Source organism: Protopterus annectens, chromosome 7.part0 (assembly GCF_019279795.1).
Source record: "Protopterus annectens isolate FY-2018-M chromosome 7.part0, PAN1.0, whole genome shotgun sequence".
In the NCBI taxonomy this organism is placed as follows: domain Eukaryota; kingdom Metazoa; phylum Chordata; order Ceratodontiformes; family Protopteridae; genus Protopterus; species Protopterus annectens.
The window spans coordinates 218,283,997-218,299,747 of NC_056739.1; the positions used below are offsets into that span (position 1 = coordinate 218,283,997).

At 40.5% G+C, this 15,751-nt stretch overlaps 1 protein-coding gene across 1 annotated transcript in view; it reads left to right on the forward strand.

The window, feature by feature from the left end:
* AMPD1 (adenosine monophosphate deaminase 1) overlaps positions 1-15,751 on the forward strand; it is a 238,292-nt gene that overhangs the window by 198,420 nt on the left and 24,121 nt on the right. Inside the window, exons 12-13 of the mRNA XM_044076719.1 lie at positions 11,289-11,409; positions 13,274-13,447. Coding sequence (XP_043932654.1) covers positions 11,289-11,409; positions 13,274-13,447 — 295 coding nt within the window. The remainder of the gene's footprint in view (positions 1-11,288; positions 11,410-13,273; positions 13,448-15,751) is intronic.

Sequence of the window (15,751 nt, forward strand, 5' to 3'; positions counted from 1 at the left end):
GCAACTCAATGTGGCCAGTAGCGAGAGACTTCTTGCTTATGGAGGTTAAGAAATTCAAACCAAAGGTTCAGTGATACTTTCATGTTATTTGGCTGAGAACTGTTACAACCTTTTATTCTATGTAGTCCGCAGACCAGTGCAATCTTTACTGGGTCTCAAAGATAGTTTAAAAATGAATCTGCTTTCTTTTGCTAAAGAAGTCCATCATGTAAGTGCATTTCCACGTTCTAATTTTTCAGAAGCCATTTTCTCAGAGTATGCTGATGTTTTTGATGACAAGTTAGTCAAACTTCTAGTTGAGTATTCCATGAAGTTAGACCCAGAGGTCACTGCCATAGTCAGACCAGCAAGAAGAGTTCCGGTAACTATGCAGGATAAGGTTAAAACTCAGTTGGATAAAATGGTGCAGCAAGGTGTGATGTGTCCAATCACAGAACTGAATGGGTATCGTCTATGGTAGCAGCTCACAAAAAAGGCTTGGATGAAATCAGAATATGTATTGACCCAAGAGATCTGAAGAAAGCATTAAAAAGATCGTATCATCCAATGTGCACAGTCGAACAGGAGACAGCCTTAATACTAAGTGCCATTGTTTTCTCTGTCTTGGATGCAAAGACTTGGTTTTGGCAAGTGATGCTTGATCACAAATCTTCATGTCTAACTACTTTTGATACTCTCTTTGGCCGATACAGACTCCTAAGGATACCATTTGGAATAAATTCTGCAAGTGAAGTTTTTCAGTATGCAATGGAGCAAATTTTATTGGGTTATCCTTGTGCCATAATAGTAGATTATTTCGTTGGTTGGAGGCAGTGGTGAAGCAGAGCATGATAGAAACCTCAAGAAAGTTCTAGATAGAGCACATGAAGTAAACTTGAAGCTCAGTCCTCTGAAGTGCAAATTCAGACTTTCAGAAGTGAGTTTCTAAGGGCATTTGTTCACAAGTACAGGTTTGAGACCTGGCCCAGCTGTTCTTGAGATGTCAGTGCCAGATAATGTACAAGCTCTACAACATTTTCTAGGCATAGTCAACTACTTAGTCAAGTTTATACCAGACTTCAGTGAGTTGACAGCACCTTTAAGAGAGCTAAAGCACAGAAATGTTGTATGGTCATAGTTGGAACAGCACCAGAAGGCATTTGAAAACCTTAAGCAGAAAATTGCCACCCCACCTACATTAAGATACTATGATGCAAACAAACCAGTTGTTCTTTCCTGTGATGCTTTAAAATTTGGTCTTAGCACAGTTATACTTCAAGAGGGCAGGCCAGTAGCCTATGCATCTAGAATACTAACCCAAATTGAGATGCAGTATGCTCAGATTGAGAAGGAGCTTTTGGCAATAGTATTTGCATGTTCTAAGTTTCATGATTATATTTGTGGTCATGCTATTCAGATTGAGACTGACCACCAACCTCTAGTTACTATTCTAAAGAACCAAATACAATTTCAACTAATAAAAACCAAGCCAACAGCTCCAAGCACGATCCAAGTTTAATAAAATTAAAGTAAAATCCAAGGTAAGCATAAGTGTAACACCAGCCTTCATCAAAGAGCCATCACAATACACTCCCTTATATACAAAACCTCATTAATTAATTAATTAATTGACAATTGTTAAACCAATTAAATAATTACATAATTAAAAATCATTTTATCGATTATAGGACTTCATTTTTAAAACACTAGCAATAGAAATAGTTTAATTTAACCCTGGAAATTTTCCAGCATTTAAATATGTTTGCCACCAGTATTCTCTGGTTTCCAGTGTGATTTTCCATGGGCTTCCCCTAGGACCTACTTTAACTTGTTCCAATACTAAAAAAACAAAGCTATGACCTTGGTTCTTTTCTATATGCTTATAAAGTGCATTAGTGTTCTTTAATTTATTAATATTGTAAAGATGTTCATATATATGTTGCTTAATTTTATGTTCAGTTTTTCCTATGTAGTAAGAAGATCAATCTAAGCACTTAGCTACATATATAACTCCCTTGGTATTATAATTAAAATAACCTGGGATATCAATAGTCATCCCACCCAACATAATTTCACCACATTCAAGAATGTTAACACACTGGCTACACGTATTGCACTTCCTCATTTTCCCTTTTATCTTAGTAAGAGAATGAGAATTGGTGTTACATCAATCTTTTAAATTATTATCTTTCTTATATACTGCATAGGGCCGACCACCCAGAACAGTATTTTATTCCTTATCCCCTATAATAAGGGACCAATTTTTACACATTATATAAAAAATGTTTTCACTATCATTCGTGTAAGTTGTAATAAAACTTAATTTCTCTCTTGAACCACTACATAGGTCCATATTGATGTTGTGGGATGCCTTGTTATTATTAGTATTCAACTTCTGAGGGGGTCTAATTATTATTAACACTTTCCCCTCCCTCATAGTCATATACTTCATCTATACCAAATCTCAATAAAGGCTTATATATCCCTCGTAATCTTTTATCCACCACCTCTTTGGTTATTTTTATCAATGAACTTTTCTGGGTATTTCCTATTCAGAAACATTCTTCCAATAAAACTACATTCCTCCTTAAATTCATCCACATCTGTCACCATCCTGACTGCTTGTACCATCTGGCCCTTTATGACTGCTTTCTTTACATGATATGGATGATTACTGGAAAAATGCAAGAATTTATTAGAATATGTTTTCTTGCTAAATATGCCAGATTTTAAACATCTCCATTCATAATCCTTACAAATGAATACATCTAAGTAAGAAGTTTGTTCAATTCCAATTTCATGTGAAAAAAACAAAAAATCAATACTCTGATTAATATACTGTATAAATTCTGTTATTATCTCTATTGGCCCATTCCATATGAAAAATAAATCATCCAAAAAACGTGTGTATAACTTAACATAAGCCATATATTCAGATGAAAACAAATATTTTTCTTCCCAGACAGCCATAACTACATTAGCATACAAGGGGCCCACAGGGGACCCCATTGCCACTCCTTTGATTTGTTTAAAGTAATGGCCACCATGGAAAATGTAATTATTAGTTAACACAATTTCTAACAAATGGGACAAAGTGTTAATTCTATGTTGCCTATTGGGACCAAATCCGTGAAGAATTCAGTGAACCATTGTATCCCTAGTTGTTGTGGGATACATGTAAATAAATCTTTATCTACATTGATGAATACTATATCATCAATACCCATCATGGATGCCCCCACATTATTAACTTTTGACAAAAAAATCACAGCATAAATAATCTAAGTTAAATACTTTATCCTTCACCTGTGTATCAGCATATTTAGCTATACATTATGTCTAGGAATAACCTGCATCCACTATAGGGTGCAATGGGGGATTATTTAAATCCTCTGGAATGGCTTCCCTTTTTCCCAGAGGTTCTTCAAAATCTCGTGACTCAGGGCACTATTCAAGAGGTGCCTGTGACCCAAAGGGGGAAGGGGTTCTATTCAAGACTGTTTCTAGTGTCCAGAAAAGAGGGCACTTGGAGACCAATTCTAGACCTCTCTCATCTAAACAATTTTCTAAAAGTGTCTTCCTTTCAGATGTTATCCCTTCAGATTCTGTTTCCTCTCTTGCTTCCTCAAGCCTATATGGTATCTCTGACTCACAAAGGTGCTTATCTCCATATGCCGATCCATCCTCTTTTCAGGAAGCTTTTGCATTTCTCTGTTGCTTCCTGGCATTTTCAGTTTTCTGCTTTGCCCTTTGGTCTTTCTACTGTCCCAAGGGTGTTCACCAAATGTCCAGCTCCTGTGATTGTTTTTTGCAGGCTTCAAGAGATCTACATTTTCCTTACTTAGATGACCTGCTGATTCAGGTGTCCTCTCCACAGACCCTTTTGCAAAAATCTTCATTTTGCTGTTTCCCTTCTTCAGAACCTGGGGTTCACTATACATTTCAAAAAGTCTTCCCTGACTCCTCCTCAGAGTCATGTTTTTCTGGGTTGCAGGATTCAGATAGTGCCAATACTTGCATCCCTGTCTCCTCCGAAAGCCTTAACTCTCATTTCTTTCTTTCACACTCTTTTTCCTCTGGCTTCCATTACTGCCAGGGAATTTCTGAGAGCTCTGGGTTTCATGGCATCAACCATTCTGATGCTCCCTTTGGCTGAACTTCACATGAGAAAATTTTCGTGGTTTCTGATGTCAGTGTGGCTTCAACATGCACATCCTCTAGATTTTGTAGTTCCTCTTCTTCCTTGCCTCAGAGAGGAACTTCTCTGGTGGATTCAGCAGTTGTCTCTGAATACAGGGATCTCTTTTCATCCCCCCTCTTCCCTCTCAGGAATTGTTCACAGATGCTTCAGACAAGGGATGGGGGGCAACATTTGGCTGCCTAAAGGTACAGGGGGTGTGGTTGCCTCATCAGCAGAGGGAGCACATCAATGTCAAAGAGATGAGAGGTCTTCTGGCCTTTCAGTACCTCTTTTCTCTGCACAGCCTCTTGAGGTGTTCACAGACAATGCCACAATGATGTGGTATATCAACAAACAGGGAGAAATGAGATCTTATCTTCTTTGCTAGTTGGCACTTCTGGTATGGGATCCTGTTGTCAAGTATCAAGTGACTCTTCATGCAGTTTATATCCCTTTCGATCAGAACATTGTGGCAAACACTCTGAGCAGGTTCTTAACTCAGTTACACAAATGGATGCTTCCCAGGGATGTGTTTCTGGTCATTATCCACCGGTTGAGTACTCCTCAAGTGGATCTTTTTGCCTCACCTCTGAACAGACAAGTTCATCTGTTTTGTACCAGAGTTCCAGGTCCTCTGGTGTGGAAGGTGAATACCCTCTCATTTTCTTGGAAGTGGATGTTTCTTTGTGCTTTATAGATCAGAGCATGTGTATGTACCTTTAAGAAGCATTTCCAGATGTAGCACATGCATATAAATACTGAGCACATCCAAGCAGCAGTGGCATTTTGAGAGAACAGCCAGAAAGTTAACATGTATGAATGTGGTAGTCAGTGTGTTTATAAGTTTATTTAAGTTTAAGTTACAAAGCTTCATTTCTGATGCATTTGTGTGTAATTCAGCTGCTTGAACTGAACCCACAAATGTTCGTCTGTTTTATCCTGACCAAACGAGCCGCATGGTGCCAGAACCGGGATTAAAAGAACAACTTCTTCAAGCCATAAGGTGCAGAGTTGACGGTGAAGGCAGACAAAGCAGGTTGAGTGAAACGGAGCTCAGACAAATGAAAAAGGGCCAGAAATGAGCTAAAGGTAAAGAAAACTGCACAAATGATTTATTTGGCAAAGACAATGAAACTGCTCATTTATAAAGCACAAGACACATTATTAATCAAATGAGTAACATAACACATTAATCAAACAAAAGCCACAAACTACATTATTAATTAAATGCAATGTTTGAAACTATGATATTTGATAAAACTAGCAGAGATATTCATACGGGGCTCAGAATTACCTTTGGTTTGCATAATGAGCATGCTTAAAGTAAAACGGGCAGAAGAAAAATATAATGAACATGATAAGAGATCAAAGGGGCATAACGAGTACAAAAAAGGGCAAATTAAGCTTAAAGAGCAAGGCAACTGCATGCTTTTTCTAGTAAAAGACCATGTTTGGGCACAAACTACTATTTCGCATTGACCAAAGCCATTCAAAATATAACTGGAGTTGTTTGAAGTATCTCAGAGTGTGCAAAGGATTTGCAGAGTGTGTGCTTTATTATGGTGTAATTATTTAAAAAGTCTGTTGTGTACAAAGTACAGTTGTATTGCAAAGTGCAGTTAAAGTACAGCCATTTTGAAAAGTTTCTTGTGCAGTGTGCATTTATTCACAGAAAGCTGCCATTTCAGAGTGTTTCTTACACTGTGCAGAGTTATTTTTCAAAGTACAGCCATTTTGAAAGGTTCTTGTGCTGTGTACAATTTATTTGCAAAGTGCATTCATCTCAAAGTGTTTCTTACTCTGAGCTTCTTCTGCCATGTACAGTTTATTCACAAAGTACAGTCATTTCAAAGTATTTCTTACACTGATAAGGAGTGGTTTCACAAAGTACAGTGATTTCAGAGTGTTCTTGTGCTACGGAGACTTATTTGGCAAAGTACAGTTATTTTAAAGAGTTTTTTGTGCTATTGGGAATAATTACAAGTACTGGCATAAAGTTCTGGCATATATATTTGTGCGTATAATTGTACATAATTTTAAGCACCTTTACTACTGTGTGTTGATATGGCAGAGGCATGTCGCAGACCAGGTCCAGTCGTGTTTGATCATAATATAGCAGAGAATTGGGGGGTATTTGAGCAGAAATACGATATTTTCATACAAGCAGCTTTTTCTGACAAAGAAGCATGTACAAGGGCATTCATTTTGCTTAACTTAGCTGGGTCAGAAGCTATTGAAAGAGAGCATTTATTTATGTATGCACCAGCAGTATATGCAGGAGAAGGAGAAAACTGCCATATTGTGGTACTGGCCGAATCAAAGGAGGACCCTGAGTGCTTAAAACGTAAATTTAGAGAAATGTTCAACCCCCAGACAAATGTTACATTAGAGAGGCACTTCTTTTATACAAGAGAACAAAAGCCAGGTGAAACCTTTGCAGCTTATATCACTGACTTGAGAAACAAGGTTAAAGCCTGCAGATTTGGTGACTTGAAAGATGAATTAATAAAAGACAGGCTTGTGTGTGGTGTTAATAGTGCTACAGTGAGAAAGATTAGACATTCATAGGAAGCTTGTTTCTCCTCCCTGGGATCTTAGTTCATAGATTCATAGGTTCATAGATTGGTACCAGGCTATTGGCCCTAGTGCCTATACAAGCCTAGCCATAACAATTCCCTGGATATTTCTTCCCACAATAGTTACTTCCCTGGACACCTGTCTGGCAGGGAAACTGACATGATTCCCCAGGGTGAATTTCATATCTCCCATCCAATCGTCAAGGTTCCTTTTGAAGAAGGCCAAAGAGGCGCTCTACTTGACATGTATGGACAGTCTAGTCCAGAGTATGGGGAGTCTCTGAGTCAGGAACCTATCCCTCCAGCATGTTTTGTTCATTGTGATGACAAGGTTTAGATCCCTGGAGTTTATGGCTCTGAGGGACTGGGATTTCTTTAAGTGTAGCATGTCCAACAGCTCAGGGTTTGACATGGCCTTGTATGTTAAGCAAAGATCACCTCTGAGTAGGCGATATGCCATAGAGTATAGCTGGAATTTTTTTAGACGGTCAGCATAAGGCATCTGCTTTAGGCCTGTGATTCTTTTAGTGAGGTATTTCTGCAGCCTTTCCAGCTGTTACAGATGTCTTGTGAGGTACATACTAAACGGGGTGTTGTACTCTATAATGGGTCAAATGAGGGATGAGTACAGTGGGACAATGACTCTCTTTTTTCTGGATGAAAAGCCCTTAGTGATGAGGTATGCCACATAGAAGGATTTCCTGACTGTTGTGGCGATGTGGTTATCGAAGGTGAGACCACTTTCCACCTGTGTCCCGAAGTCTGTCATCACACTTTCCATGTTTAGTGTACTGCACCTATGTGGTAATTCATGGGTACATGGTTTTTCCCAAAGGGGATAACTATGCATTTCTTGGCATTAAGCTTGAGCCCATGGCTCTGGCACCAAACATCTGTTTCCGTAAGGCCATTTTGTAGAATATCTACATCATTTGGGGATTCAATAATGGCTCCAAGTTTGCAGTCATCTGCAAACTTTGTTAGCCAGAGTCCCTTAGCATTGGCCTGTACTTCAGAGAAGTAGATGCCAAACAAGAGCAGTCCCAGGACTGAACCCTGAGGTATGCCACTTCTCACTTGTCTGGAGTTAGATTTGGAGTCAGCTGCTTTTACAGTCTGAGTTCTGTCAGTAAGCCAGTTGGCAACCCATCGGGTGACATAGGGATTTATGCCCAGCTTAGTAAGTTTATCTATGATTCCAGACTGGGAGATGGTGTTGAAGGCCTTGGTGAGGTCCAGATAGGCTGTGACGACCGCCTTACCCTCGTCCACACCTCTGGAGACTGATTCAAAGAAGTCAATCAGGTTCAGGAGACAAGATCGGCCCTTCACGAAAACAAACTATATGGGGTCCAGTGTTTGAAGGTTGCCAATGTCCTTGTTTATAAATTCCATGATAACGTGTTCCATGCCCTTGCAGTTCAGGCTCATCAGACTGATAGACCGGTAGTTCCTGGGATCCAAGGTGGATCCCCCTTGTGGGTGGGATAACTGTAACTGTGCGCCACTCAGTGGGTACAACGCCTGGGGTGAGGCTATGATTAAACATGACACTTAGGTGAGGTGCCAGTTCATTTTATAGTTCACGTAGAACACAGCCCAGGATGTCATCTAGTCTCATGGATGCTGTATTCTTAGCTTTGGAGAGTGCAGTTTTTACCCGTGTGGTCGTGATTACCGGAATTTGGCAATATTTTGGTATTGAGATGGGCCCTTTAGGGGGTGAAGTTGGCACTAAATTTATCTGCCAGGATATTGGCAATATCCTTGGGATCAGTATATTTAATGCCATTCTGTTGTAGCTCAGAGCAGATCTGAGCATTGCCATTTAGATTCTTGACATAACTATAGAATGCCTTTTGGTTGTCTTTGGAATATTTGGCAATTTTATTTTTGTAACTAGCTTTGGAGGATTTTATGAGGGATCTCAGCTTCTTACTGAGGCTGGTAAGGGAGTGTTTTGCATCCTGGGATTTTCCTCTTTTCTGCAACAGTTTCTTCCTTCTGTTGTATAGTTTGTTTATGGAAGGAGGATTTTATGAGGGATCTCAGCTTCTTACCGAGGCTGGTAAGGGAGTTTTTTGCATCTGGGGATTTTCCTCTTTTCTGCAACAGTTTATTCCTTCTCTTGTATAGTTTGTTTATGGGAGGGGACCACCAGATTGGCTTCCTTTTTTTGGAGGAGAGCATCTTGGTTCTATTTGGGATGGCACGATTCATGCACGAGTGGATGTGCTTGTACAATGCCTTAGTGTAGGATTCAGCAGTCGAACTTTCAGATCCCGTCTGCATGGGTGTCATGAAGTTTGTCACTTCTGACTTGAGTAGCATGAAGTTGGCTTTGGAGAAGTTTTTTACAGAGGTTTCCTTACTGGGGGTGGGGGGGTGGGAGTGGGATGTGGATGTCAAGGGTGATTTACTTATGGTCAGACCTGACCAATGGGGGGGTGACCACTGGTGTGGAACATCTATCTCCCATGTTGGTAATGACCAGGTCTAGGATATTGGAGCCCCTGGTGGGAAATGGATTAGTTGATTTATGAATTCCAAGAACCGTTGGGAAAAGGTGTTGGTACCCAAGTAGTTTTCCCAGTTAATGGCAGGGTAGTTGAAATCACCCAGTATTAGGGTGTTTGGTTGTATCTTAATATTTTCCAGTATGTTTAGAAAGGTGTAGTGAGAATCTTGGGGCATGGTGGGGGATCTGTAGCAAGCTACAGTTTGGATTGCAGTCTTACCTAGTGTTAGTTGCACCTGGAGAATTTCAGATGCATTGTGTTGGGCAACTAGCCTGGAGGTGTGAATATCCTTGGTGAATATGGACACTCCTCCACCTTTAGTGTTTCGGTCTTGGTTTGGTGGCCGAAAAGTGTAGTAAGAGTTGTAGCCTGGTATTGCAGGGGTGCTCTCTGGAGCCTTGAAACAGGTCTCAGTTACTGCACAGATATCAATGTTCTCCATTTTTAGGAGTGCCTCGAGAGAGTGCATTTTGAGGTTTAGACTTCTAGCATTGAGTAGCATTACCTTCAGATTTTGCATGCTTGTATCTGTTACAGTGGTGGTTTTGTCCTTTGAACCTTGCCTAAAAAAGGCACTATAGGTGTGGCAAGAGCCTTAGCCAATAACCTGAATCCTAGAGGTGACAGGTGCAGACCATCTATGGCAAAGCATCGTGGTTTGTCGATCATGTCTTCCCTGGCAGATAGATACTGGATCCCCTTTGAATGACACCAGAAGCTTAGCCAATTGTTGAAGTCAATCATTTTGTCCTTATACTGTGGTATCATTCTGGGTGAAGGCAGGATGCTACTCAGGGCTAGGGTCATACCTGGCTGGGCCACATGATCCGAGAGCTCTTCCATGTCTCTTTTCATGTAGTCCAGGGAGGTACGTCTCAAGTCTTTCACTCCAACATGGACAATGACAGAGTTGTATTTGTACTTGTTGTGAAGTGACTTGAGTGCACGCGTTATGTGGTGTTTCAGTTCTTACATTTTGCTCCAAATTAACCAGATCATAAATCAGTGCACATGGTAAACATTACATTTTACTTCTGAAACTTCTTGGGTCTTGTAAAGATCCTGTTTAGAAAACCCATCCCACTATGAGGATATGTTCTAGTAGTTCTGAACTTGCAACTTGATTGGTAACTCTGTCCCTGCATGCTTCCAATGCACATTAAAATAAAGTGGAACGATCCCTGCATATTGCAATTCTGTGATTTTACAATCTAAACAATTTTTACCATTCTTTACAGTTCTAGATGGAAGGCAGATCTCAGTAAGTAAGCTGAGTAAGATAAAATAAAACACTGAAAAGTAAAAAAAATTACATTAGAAACTTTGGCTCTCCAGTCTGTAATGTCAAGCCTTAGACTGATTGGGGTGTAACAAAACAACACCATCTCCAAACCTAGCATTCCATTCAGAGATGGATTATCCAGGTTAAGAAAACTATACCACTGCATGTTCAGATTTTAGCCAAGCCTGTGTAAGATATTTGGTATAAAACATACATGGTTCTTCCCAGTGAATAAAACAACTCTACTACTACATGACTTTTTAAATTAATAAAATAATTACATTTCCATGGAAATTTTCATTTGTCAGTGAGTATGTATGAAATTCTTGACAAAACATATATCTTAAAACTCAAAGGCATGCATCAGAGCAACTGAAACTGCTTCATCTTGTGTGTGTGTAATGTAAACGTTTGACTGAAAATTAATAACTGAACTGTATATGTGTGTGTGTGTGTGTGTGTGTGTGTGTGTGTGTGTGTGTGTGTGTGTGTGTGTGTGTGTGTGTGTGTGTGTGTGTGTGTGTGTGTGTATACAAAAAATCATATCAACACACACGGGAATATATGTATGTGTATAAAATCACCAAGAATGAGGAATGGGTTATGAATGCATACCTGTGTCTACTGGCCTTAAGAAGGGCTGATTTTGCCTGTGTCTATAATGGTAGTTAAGCTGATTAAACTCTGAATGAGATGTCCTTTAAAGTATCAGGTCACATAATAACAGTGCTATCATCATGTTTCTGCTGCAGACAACGAGGTTTGAACACGTTCTTGTTCCGTCCCCACTGTGGCGAGGCTGGAGCTGTCACTCACTTACTGGCAGCATTCATGACTGCTGACAACATTTCTCATGGCCTGAACTTAAAGAAGGTAAGCTGTAGATATCTATACTTATTGTGGCCTGTGTCAATCAGGCAACAATTGTTCAGGGGAAAAATGCTTAAACAGGAAATACTCAAGACATGTTATTCCTTGTCACTATATTTTTTTCTGTACCCTGTTTCCTGCCAGTCACCGTATCCTAGTGGGTGTGTGCTCACATACAAATGCACACGTACAATGGCTGTTATCAGTTACAGAGAACAGCATATTCACATCCCTCCCCATCCTTCAACCATGTGACGTTTGGCTAAATGTGACCACCATTTCTGTCTCACAGGATCTGGAAGCTGGTGTAAGCCATTTAGTCCTCTCCTCCCCTGCCAGGGTCTTCCAGCTCACCAGCCACTAGTCAGATTTGGCTTACCTGGGTCATATTCAGGACATCATCCCTCTATGCTACAGAACTGGGCTCCCTTGTCAATATGTATGATACCAAGTCCATCTTTTACCCAGTAAATTATATGAACAAATTTAAATGTGAGCTAAATACTAAGGATATGGAGTTTACAACACTGCAGTTTCCTTCTTATTCTGATTTTTAACACACACACACACACACACACACAGACACGCACACACACGCACACACACGCACACACACGCACACACACACACACACACACACACACACACACACACACACACACACACACACACTTACTTCTTACCTCCTCTCTCTCTTCTTTATTTTATTGGGTCCTCAGAGGCCTGAGACACAAAGCTTTATCTATAATTTAATAAATTATGGAGACAGCTAATAAATGATGGCTCTGAGCTAAAGCACCCCCATAAAACAGTTTTAACAAAAATTAGTGAGTAGTTCCTGCATTCCAGAATAGAAAATGCAATTCAGTCAACACACGAGGGGTTTGACTTGTATGTACTGTTTATTGAATACCATTGCATTTAGTTATTATGGTGAAGTGTCTGTCCGCGTTTGTTTTTAATCACAGCTCCATTCCTGGGAAGCATTTGTAGTGCTCTGTAAGTCCCTTTCCTGTTAATTTCTCAAATTATTTACTGTAAACCAGTATTTCTGAGACAGACAGATGTAAAAGGTCACAGATCAGGACCTGCATGGGTGCCACATAACTTTGCCAGCCATTGTGTTTTCTCCTGCATTCTCTGCACTTCTGCAGAGCTGACAGCCTTTCTGGGTGGTCCTCAAATCTCTAGCAGTACTCAGATTACATAATCCTGGGTGAAAAAATGCTACATTATATTCCTAGCTACACTGTTTACCTTTCTGTTTTGTATTGGTGATTTGCAGCACTTAGATAAGTGCTGAGTGTACTAGTCTCTCATGCAACCCTCTTGGTTATATGAGTTTCAGAGCCCCTGCTTGAAAGTGTGTGTGTATGTGTATGTATGTATATATATTTATATATATATATATATATTCATCCAGAACACCTTTTCCCATTTTCGCACATGGGGTTGGAGTGTCACTTCAACAGTGACAATCATCTAGAACCGAGGTTTACACCTCTGGGTGGCTAGCCCTGCTATACACATACGTGCATACATACATACATACATACATACATACATGTACACACATTGCAGCTGCATGCATTTCTGTATTTGCATATTATCCTGTCAGGTCACATTTTCTTGTAAGACAGCAAGAAACTGCTAGTATACCGTGGTCTTCATATCCAAAAAAAGAGCCGTCTTATGCCTCCATTGCCAACATGGCCTGAAGGTATCCCAAAACTCAGTTCCTATGCTTGGAATTGGTACTGAGACATATTGTTTACATTACTGATTGAGTTCAGCCTCCTCCATGTGTTTCTTTAACTCAAGCTGTTCATTTTTGTAAGTGTACACTGATTTATTTCTTTCCTTTTAGAGTCCTGTTCTGCAGTACCTGTACTACTTAACACAGATCCCAATAGCTATGTCACCTCTGAGTAATAACAGCCTTTTCCTGGAGTATGCTAAGAACCCTTTGTTGGATTTCCATAGTAAAGGCCTGGTAGTCTCTCTGTCCACTGATGACCCTATGCAGTTCCACTATACCAAGGTAAGAAATCATCTGTAGCTGTTTAAATATTCCATAGTTTGCTGACATTTGCTAAAAGTTTTTCCTCCTCATTTAAGTCAAACTGTCTGCGGCTTAACTTTCTTAGAGATGAATTTTCTCAGAGTTTAAGTGAGGTATACCTGGTCAGTAGTCTATATTTAATGCCAGAAATGAGCTGGTGTATGATGTATTGTCATTACCTACCTGTAAAAGGAGGTGAGGGTGGACCTGTCCTTTAGCCATGTAAGCTCAGCGACACCCACACATAGTATTAAGACAAGAGACTGCATGCTTTTGGTGGGTTTATATTGTAAATGAGTTATAATTTCTTACACTGTGTTTTTATTTTGTCAGTTCTGGTTTCTCACAAGCAAACTAATGACTCGACACTATAAAATCAGCAAGGGAATTTCAGTAGTTGTTTCTGAAGCCATCCAAATTCACAGTTCCACATCAACTTTACGGGGGTACTTTGGATCTCTTTAGCCCTTAGTATAACTTTAGTTAATATTATTACTGAATGAATCTTGCATTATGCTAATTATCTTATACAATCATCTTGAATTGTGTTTATTTCTGAGGTGAAACTTCTTATCATTCTACTGTATCCCAAGAAAATATATGTATAGCCTTCAGTTTGATTCCGTGTATGCCTAATATTGATTAGGCACTAATAATACTGAGCAAAGTGAGAAAGTGTGAGATATTATGGCACTGTGAATGTCAGCTTTAATGCGAAAAATGTGCAGTAAATTCAGAATGCAAACAGCAAATGGCATATGGCATTGTATAGTGTTATATCATCTATATGTACAGGAAATCCTCATACAACCGTTATTGCCCTTGGCAGACAGGCTTATGTTATTTACTGTATTTTGTTGATCAGTATGTTTCAGTGAGCTGTGAACTGTTTGTCAGGGGAGAGCTGTTTAGTAGGTTGGAGGATGTTTGACTTGTAGGAGAACAGGTGCCTTGGAAAAGGAGATCAGGTGATTATGGTAGAAATTAAGATAAATGATGATGTGAATAAACTAGCTCTATGGAGGATGCATCAGGAGTCGCGGCAAAACATATTCTCAGGAGGAAATGGAAGGCAGACAGGTATGGAACTAATAAGTCATAGAAGCAGGTTATTAGAACAGAGCTTAAAGAAAAGAGTCTGGAAGTGAGTAAGGGACTGACATTGGATGAAGAGACAAAGGGGAAGCAGACAGGCTTGGAGAGAGAAAACGATATAATAAATGTGGACTGGGAAAGGATGTGAGCAGTCTGGAGGCAGAGGTTGAAAAGGAAGACAACAGAGCCTAGGGCAAAGAAAAGAGCTTCTCAGAGAAGGTGAAAATGAGGTACACAAGCATAACTGAATTGATTGAGATGTTGCGGGCTGGTACTTCTGTAAAACCACAGCAACAAACAGACTCTGATACTTAAAGACACACAGTGAAGAGCAGACACCACCTGGGTGACACAGAGTGAAGACCAGGCACCACCTGAGTGACACACAGTGAAGAGCAGGCACCATCTGGGTGACACAGAGTGAAGAGCAGGCACCACCTGGGTGACACAGAGTGAAGAGCAGGCACCACCTGGGTGATACACAGTGAAGAGAAGGCACCACCTGGGTGATGCACAGAAAACAGCAGGCACCTCCTTGGTGACATACAGTGAAGAGCAGGCACCATCTAGGTGACACACAGTGAAGAGCAGGCACCACCTGGTGATATACAGTGAAGAGAAGGCACCACCTGGATGACGCACAGAAAAGAGCAGGCACTACCTTGATGACATACAGTGAAGAGCAGGCACCACCTGGGTGATATACAGTGAAGAGCAGGCACCACCTGGGTGACATACAATGAAGAGCAGGCACCACCTGGGTGACACACAGTGAAGAGCAGGCACCATCTGGGGTGACATACAGTGAAGAGCAGGCACCACCTGGATGACACACAGTGAAGGGCAGGCACCACCTAGTGATATACAGTGAAGAGCAGGCACCCCCTGGGTGACACACAGTGAAGAACAGGCACCACACCTGGGTGATATACTGTGAAGAGCAGGCACCATCTGGGTGACACACAGTGAAGAGCAGGCATCACCTGGTTGATATACAGTGAAGAGCAGGCACCCCCTGGGTGAAACACAGTGAAGAGCAGGCACTACCTGAATGATATACAGTGAAGAGCAGGCACCATCTGGGTGACATACAATGAAGAGCAGGCACCATCTGGGTAACACACAGTGAAGAACAGGCACCACCTGGGTAACAAACAGTGAAGAGCAGGCACCACCTTGGTTTTATAC